Source organism: Poecilia formosa, unplaced genomic scaffold (genome assembly GCF_000485575.1).
Source record: "Poecilia formosa unplaced genomic scaffold, Poecilia_formosa-5.1.2 Scaffold2335, whole genome shotgun sequence".
NCBI classification, from domain to species: Eukaryota; Metazoa; Chordata; class Actinopteri; order Cyprinodontiformes; family Poeciliidae; genus Poecilia; species Poecilia formosa.
Genome location: NW_006802274.1, coordinates 1 through 8632, shown reverse-complemented (window position 1 = coordinate 8632; position 8632 = coordinate 1). Strand labels below are relative to the sequence as shown.

The window sequence follows — 8632 nt, the reverse complement described above, 5'->3', positions numbered from 1 at the left end:
ATGTGATGACTCCCCCTGGTGGTCTGGAGGACTTCTGTTTCATTGAGCAAAAGCAGAAGTTTTATACTTTCTGTTCTGCTGTTTGAGGTGTTTTCTCTTTTAGTTTGTAGGATATTTCTTTCTTCTGCGTTTTTTGTAGCAAATTTGCTATTTAGATATTCAAAAACTGCCTTGTTTTTTCTAGCGAATGTATTTGAATTGTAAATTAACTTTACTCCTTTCCCATCTAGAACGGCTCTAATATGTCTCACCTTAAAGGTCTTTTACTTGAAAAGCAGAAAATATAAATATTTTGTCAGTTTCCACCCATCTGACTGGTGGAGAAAAGTTAAACATTTTCATTTTTTGGGCAGTTTGATGGTTGAAACTTGGACACGAACAGGACAAGAAGACCAAACACACATCCAGACGGTTTTATGAAGGGATATTTATATTATTTTGAAGGAAGACCTCATCATGTGTATTTATGTAACACCATGTCCTAAAGTTCATACAGCACCAGTTATTTCAACAAATAAATGCTTTCAAACTAGTAAGTTGTACTTTAATCACATTACTTTCAGACCTGCTTTGAACACAATAATAAATAAAAACAAAACTAAGTTATACTTTGCTTCATGTGTGGCAACAACTCCTTGTTTTAAGCTACATTACAGAGTTCAATTAGAGAGACTAGTCTTTCTTTCTGAACACAGAGTAGATCTACAGCCTGAAATATTAAAATGAGAAAGTGAATTTTATTAATGTTATAATAAGTAGCTTCGGGTCAGAATTTTACCAGATTCTTGGTTAGCATCGATTAGCATAATTGCTGACGGAAAACGACCCAATCATGTATGAAAAACATAAGAAAATCAAACACATTTAAGAACAAGAAGATCTTTGCTAACATCTTAAAACACTCATTTCACTCAGCATATATAAAAAACAAGAGACGGACAAACGACCATCCTTTCTAATCCAGTGGAAGAACAATAACAGGCAATTCTGTGCGTAGATTAGCATCAAGAAAAGTAATTTAAAATACGCCTTCATGGAGATTCATCATAAACAGCAACTCTGAAAAGCTGGGAATGACGTTCCATCTTTACCAAAAATAAAGACTTTAAGCAACGACAGCTTAGTAAAGGTAGCACATGCTAGCTTAAATGGTATTGCTAAAGGGAAACCATGTAGCATTTTTCTTAAATGTTGGTATGACTGCTATAAAATCTGAATCCATAATCTCTAAATGAGCCAAACGTAGCTAGTTAGCTTATGCAAGCTAAGCCTTTGCATGCAACTAACAGTAAGCTAACTATTTTCCATTTCTCTTTCAAATTAGTTTACCACAAGCTAAACTGTTTATCTTAAAGATAAATGAAATCTTTTCAGTTAACTTGCAGACATGTAAACTGTTTCAGCAAACCAACTAGTAGGTAAATGTTTTTCAGCTTGCTAACTGCTAGCCTTTTCAGTTAGCCTACTGCAAGCTAAAGCTTTGCTTTTCAGCTTGCTAGCACCATCAACTTGGAAGTAAAGCCTTTTCGTCAACTCTCTAAGCCAATCCTTAGCAAAGCAAACTCTTTATTTTTCCCGATGTTAGCTGAAACCTGCTAGCTACCAAAGTTTTACTGCAAAGTGAAACTTTTTAGCTAGGAGAATGCTTTAAAAAAAGCTCCACTTTTTAAGTTAGCTTAATGTCTGCTAGATCTTTTCAGTTAGCATGTTAGGTAAATGTTTACAGTTAGCTCTTAGAAGGCTAAGTTTTACCGTTAGCTTCGTCTAGCAAAGTAAATACAACACAGAATTAGCTGTCTAAATTTTTTACGTTAGCTTACTGGAAGCTAAATCTTTTCGGTTAGCATGTAGAAGGCTAGGTTTTACTGTTAGCTAAACCTTTTCAGTTTGTTCAGCCCAGCTAAAGATGTTCAGTTCAGTAAGAACAGTGACGTTTCTCTAGCAGGAACAGATACTGACGCTGGGGTGGATTTTATCCAGTGTATAAAAGGCACGAAGCTGCCATAAGAGCAGAAAAACTAGAGCCCACATTTTTACACACTTGCATTTAAAGGATGTTTATAGATGGAAAAAAATAAATTTACCCCCAAAAACATGGAAATTTCTGATTTCAAAACTGTTCGGCTTTGGAAACTCAGAAAATGTAAAAATTTTTCCTGAGTTTTTTCTTGCAAATTTTCAACTGTTGGATATAAGAGATTTAAAAGTTTTTCTCTAGACACTTTCTGAGACTTAATCTGAAAATGTCCAAGTTTTTTTGGTGGAAATTGACTCTTTCTATGTACGGTGGCCCTAAAAAGCCGTGCAGACACTGGATGTCCTGGAGCCATTAAACTAAATGTCTCTGCGGTCGGTGAAGAACGTGTCGGGAGACTTAAAGAAAAAAAACTCAGAGAAATAAAAGAGTCAGTTCCTTTATCTACACAGAACAACCAAAGGGAATCTCCAATATTTAAAATGAACTTGCGACAGAATCCAGTCACTCCTGCTGCTCGTTTCCAGCTGGGTTGTTGGCGCCGTTCGCGTCTCCAGAGTTCGGTATAAACGCGGCGCCGTCATGGCGGCTTACGACAGCTTCTGGCTGGCGAAGAAGGCCTTGGTCTGGCCGCAGGTGGGGTTGGTGCAGAGCGGGCAGCGCAGCGTCAGCTGGCGGGAACACGGCTCGTTGGACTTCAGGTGGGACTGGACCAGGTCAGCCAGGGCCTGGACACGGAAACACCACAGAGACGCTTCAGGAAACATTCAAGCTGCTAAACATGGAACCAGCGACTCATGATGACGACAAACCGCTTCTGTCAACACGACGTTTCCTCTGCATGAAATCCAGTTTCCATGGAAAAAGTAACTTTAAAGTAACTAAATTAGATTCTGTTAGTTTGTGCTCTGCTCTAAACGTTTCTTCACAGTTGGTGTCGTAGTTTGAAGCCAATAGTTTGGTAAGTTGGAAGATTATAATTTTATTATTATAAGGTCAAAGGTCACATTAAAGGGTTACCATATAAACTTTATATTTTAATGAAACTTTGCAAACTTTTTCTTCCCACTTCTTTTGAAATCATGTAGTTTTTTGTTCCATAAATTGTAAAAATTAAATGCTATTTCATTGATTTTTTTAGTAATCGGTTATTCTGATGATTAATCAATTAACTGATTAATCGGATAAAAATTTGGTGCATTCTGCAGATTTTTCATTAAACAATTTAGGATTTTTTTAATACAATGTTACAAATACATGAGGAAAAGAAAATTATTGTTTAAAACAAGAAAAATATTATAAATGCCTAAAATGCAATAACAGCCTCATTTAATGAACTTTTTTAACAAAGGAGCTAAAATACTTTCTATTAATCTGATGACTATTTTTCAGATCAATAATTAGATAGAAAAAGGATTAATATTAGGGTGAATCTAAAAGTGTCACCATTTGGTTCTGGTTAAAACATTTTTACAGACAGAGAAAATTTTCTAAATTTAAAGCAAAATTTATAGATTTTCTTTCACAGTTTTGTCTTAATTATTGCTCTGAGTTGTTGCTTTTTCAAATCTGTACACTCCAGTTTATGATTAATCGATTATGAAATTACCTGACGATTATTTCAGTAATCGATTAATCACGATTAATCGTCTTGGTGCTAATTATTTGTAACAGTAGTGGATTATAATCCCTGCAGGTTGGTAATCTGAGCGCTGGGCCTCCGTCTGGCTGTGCAGAACCAGATCAACACATTTTTCTTCATCTTCCAGCAGCAGCGAGGAAACCATCCTTCAGTAACTACCAACTAATCATCCTGTGGATATTGATTTCCTCCCAGGCCGACACTCGCAGGCCTGCCAGGGTCTCTGAGCGCAGCGGGTCCGAGCAGCCGGGCCGCTCAGTTCTACTGGAGTCAGCTCCAAAGGTTCCCATTGATCTGAACCTTCCTTTAATAACGGCGGCAGCAGCAGCTGCAGCAGCAGCTGCAGCAGCTGGACGGACCAGGGGAGGCGTCGCTCACAGTCTCAAACCTGCCGGGTCCTTTAAGCTTTCAGCTAAAATAAAATCCTGTTCAAATATCCAGATGATTAAAAAGATTTGATTCCAGTTTGGAAACACAAACTGATGCTGCTTTGTTGGTTTTTCTTCTTTCATTCTTTTAATCAGCTTTTAAATAAAATGCTAAATGTGGCAGAGATGAGGATTCACCTTCATGAAGAGAGGGTTTCCGTTCAGCGACTCGGCTCTGCGGATGTTCTCCACTCCACACTGGAGAAAAAAGAACATGATGAGTTTGATTAAAGCTACATTTTCATACAGGATGGCATCACTTTAATTAAAAAACAACAACAGATAAATATTTGCTTGCTCAGTTTGCACCGGTTTTCTCTAAAATAAACTTTTTATTTATCGTTTTCTGTTTTCCAAAAACACCAGCAGCCATTGTACAGCGGCAAAACCAACTGACCAAACATGCTGGAACTCTGGCGGGGTTGCTAGGCAACGGGGCTGGGCTTGGCCAGGGTTGCTAGGCAACGGGGCTGAGACCTTACAATCCAGATGTTTCTGAAACGGCTCAACGACACTATAAAACATTAAACTTACTACCAAAAACTGGCTGAGTGGATCGTTTTATAAACGCTCTGCCTGTTTCTGCAGCTGAAACAATATGGAGGTAAAACAGTGTCAACAATAGGTCCTTTAAGAAAAAAATAGTTATTTTTAGAAGACTTAATTAATATGAGTTACATCAACATTTAGTTTCCATTTTGGATCAATAAAGTATTTCTGACTCTGTCTGTACTTGTTTTCTATATTTATTGTTTTCTTTTAACCTTTAATTCTTCAGGTTTTGATCTCTTCAATTTGAGAAAAAAATGGTTATCAGGCTTCGTTTGCTCCTTTTAAAATCCATTTATTCTGTTTTAATCTGAAATAAAGGCCTCAAATGTATTTGGCTGGAAGTTCTTTTAACATGTAAAGCAGTTTGCTATAAACGGTGAACATGTGACCTCGTGGTGGTCAAGGTCACGGTTAAATGGAGGAACAGTTTCCTCACCTCTTCGGCCAACACCTGAGCGTACTCGATGTCCAGCTCGTGCAGAGTCTCTATGTGGTCGGACGTGAAGGCGATGGGAACCAGCAGGATGTTCTTCTTCCCTCGCTCACTCAGACCTTTGATCACCTCATCGGTTTGGGGCCCGAGCCACGGCATGGGGCCCACCTGCAACAGCAAACCAAGGGTTAAACCTGCAACAGCAAACCAAGGGTTAAACCTGCAACAGCAAACCAAGGGTTAAACCTGCTGCAGCAAACTAAAGGTTAAACCTGCTGCAGCAAACTAAAGGTTAAACCTGCTGCAGCAAACTGAAGGTTAACAGGCTCTGGTTGTTGGTTAATGTCTGGCGCCATCTTGTGGGCAACAATTAACAGTGCAGCAGATAATTTAATATTTGACTAAAATCTTTCCCCTTAATTAATATGCCAATATTTATTATAGATGAATATTTTTGTTGTCAAATCGTACATATTTGGACCAGTTTAACTCAGATTTACCGACAGCTGCTTTATTTTTCAAAATAGTTGCCATGGAGAATTTATTTTTGCACCAAAATCAAAAATGCGTTTGGTGTCAAATCATAGGCAAAATATTTTAAACACCTTAAAAAGCAAAACAAGCAGAAGCTCAATTTAAAAATCATTTAAAATCCAACCATTAAAATGATTGTAAAATCATTGTGACACAATGTTTTCATCTCCTCCAGCTAACTGGACTTGCTAGCAGCAAAGTTTAGTTTCTGATTTTTCTACATATTATTACTTCAAAGTTGCATGAATAAGACGACCAACCTTGAAAACAGGATGTGACATAAAGTTGAAAGTCATTAAAATATGTAACACTATAAGACATTAACTTGTTTAAAAGGTTCAAAAGTGGCGGCCATCTTGGAAAATTACCTCCTGAAAACCAAGTGGCTAATGGGAAATAAATAAGAGGAAGTTAATTTTTACCCAGATGAGGCTTTTACAGTGTAGCATTAGCATAAACTCGCTGACCCACCCTGGACTGCCACACCAGTCTGTAGGGGTTGCAGTGTCCCAGTCGCTCCATCACCCGCTGCACCGTGGCGCCCACTTCCTGCGGGTACGGATCGCCTCGGTTCACCACCTGCAGACACAAACAGGACGTCTGCAGGATACTTTCCAGGAACTTACTGCAGACTTTTATTGACCGTCTCAAATTACTTTCCAAAAACGTTTTTGTTACTTTAGCAGAAATTACTGGTAACTTTTAAGAAACTTTCTAGAACTTGCAGATTACCTTTTTCTAAACTCCTGGATTACTTTCTATGAAATTACAAAATACTTTAGTGCAGTTTAAAGGATAATTTCCCAGAATTCACAGCATACGTTTCCAGATTATTCAGGGTTCTTTCCAACTTACAGGGTAACTTTATGCAGCTTCGAATTACTTTCTCAGATCTTACAGGATACGTTTCTAAAACTTGCATTGGCACTTGCAGACATTTTCTAGAATGTTCCAAGTTACTTTCCAGAAAATGCTTTAAAAATGCTTTACTTTAGCAGAGATTACTGTCATTTCCCAGAATTTACAGAAAACCTTTGCAGATTAAGTAAGTTTCTTGGAATAAACTTATTGGACAAACTTTCTTAAACATCACATTTTTCTTTCCAAACTGTAAAGGTTGTCTTTCCAGAACTTTGTTCGCTTTTTCAAAGTCTTTCTATTTAGTTTCCAAGCTATTATACAGTCTCGTTCAGAGGGCAGTTTAAGTTTCGACTTTAATGTAAATCGCATCAAAACTTCTTAAAAACCCTTTAAGTTAATACGAGTCAGGATGTAATTGATTGATTAATAAGCCCCATCAATAAATCCCAGATCTTTTTGACTTACAGCCATTGGAAGCGAATGAGCCGAGAACAAAATGACGACATCTTCTCTCTTATCGTCTGGAAACTTCAGCAGCTCATTTCTGATGTGTTCTGCAAAACACTAAAGAAACAAAACATTATATTTAGTAACATTTTCTAATTTATTTATTTTTTGTCTTTTTTTTATTTGAATTTTCCAGCAGCTGTAATTTCTAACCTCCACCAGCAGGGGGTGTGTCGGCCAGCGGTCGATGACACTCCAGCGCATCTTCGGCCTGTCTCCTCTGTTGCTATAGTAACGGTAGATGGCGTTCAGACTGCTGCCTGTTGACGGAGACGAGGCGTTATCGCTTTAAGCAGCAAACCGAACTCGGATCGTCTCCAGAGCGAATCGACGTGCCGCCAACCTGTGGTGGAGCAGCTGTACTGGGGATACTGGGTGAAGGCCACGGCTCGCTCCACGCCGTCCCGCTCCATCTCCTCGATGGCGTCTTCCGTCAGCGGGTTCACGTACCGGAAGCCGATGTAGAACTTGTGAGGAGCTGAGAAAAGGTTTGAAATGACGAGTCAGTCCAATCAAACGAGGCACAGCAGAAAAAAACAAACTGTTAAAAATCCTTCTGTCAGATTCCCAACCCTAAGGAAACTATTAAAGCTAAAAAGAACTGTTATTCTAAACAGATTCTTCTTTCTGAACACATTCTTTAAGGTGAACCGTCTCATTATTCTGATCAGATTATTATTATTGTGAACAAAGTCTGTGAAGCTGCTTGTTTCTGACTTTAAACTGCCAACTTTAAAACTGAGAGGAAAAAGCAACAAAAGTCTGAAAACAGGCAGAAACTCTGCTGAGCAGCTGCTGATTGTGGCGTTTCAGATAGCAGAGAGCTGCAGGGTGTGAGCAGACACTCCTCCACTATCTTCCCTCACAGTTTGGCTATCAGATGACAGCGCTAACGGCGATGCTAGCAGCTTACACAGATGCTTCTTTCACTCTGTTCTGTCCTAATCCAACTGCATAGAATGAACGGTTGCAGCAGAATTATCGTTTATGATCGTCTTTATTGTAGAAGTACCAAAACCCACCGTCTGTCTGTGTCACGCACAAATCTGTCCCCCTGGAAACACAACCTGGTCCAACAATCCACTTGATGCAATGCTAACCAATTACAGATGTGCTAACAGCTAACATCTTCTGAACATGCTAATTGTTTTGAGAAGTGCTAACTGATTTTACAGATGCTAACTGCTTCCAGAGATGCTAACTGTTTTCAGAGGTGCTAACTGCTTCCAGAGGTGCTAACTGCTTCCAGAGATGCTAACTGTTTCCAGAGGTGCTAACTGTTTCCAGAGGTGCTAACCTGTGTCGGGGCTCAGGTCGTCCAGCAGCCTCACCATGCCCTCGCCCTGCATGGACGTCCAGTGTTTGATGGGCGACCCGCCGCCGATCTTGCTGTACTGCTCCTGGATCTTCGGCGTGCGCCGCTTGGCGATGAACGGGCCGAGCTTGCTGCGGGGCAGACAGCGGGTCAGAGGGTTAGCGTAGCGACGGAGATGCTAACGGAGACGTGCTAAGTGCTGAAGCTCACTTCTGAACAGGAAGCTTCATCAGGTCGGTGTCCATGAAGAGCCGCAGCAGGAAGTCATGGACGTCTTCCAGTTTCTCTGGACCGCCCATGTTCAGCATCAGGATTCCTGTTTTAGGCTTCCTGATGGAGAAGAGATGGAGGCATCCAACTGTGCATCCAACCAACAAACCATCCA

General features: G+C 39.7%; 1 protein-coding gene across 1 annotated transcript; it reads right to left on the bottom strand.

The window, feature by feature from the left end:
- Positions 1 to 418: 418 nt before the first annotated feature.
- On the bottom strand, positions 419 to 8627 carry fech (ferrochelatase; the record flags this gene model as incomplete). Its single annotated transcript, XM_007544946.2, has 9 exons — positions 419 to 2703; positions 4184 to 4243; positions 5034 to 5198; positions 6036 to 6143; positions 6891 to 6989; positions 7086 to 7192; positions 7276 to 7410; positions 8230 to 8378; positions 8458 to 8627. Coding segments are annotated over 9 exons (1131 nt in total), but the record flags the coding sequence as incomplete, so codon positions are not given.
- Between the last annotated feature and the right edge of the window lie 5 nt (positions 8628 to 8632).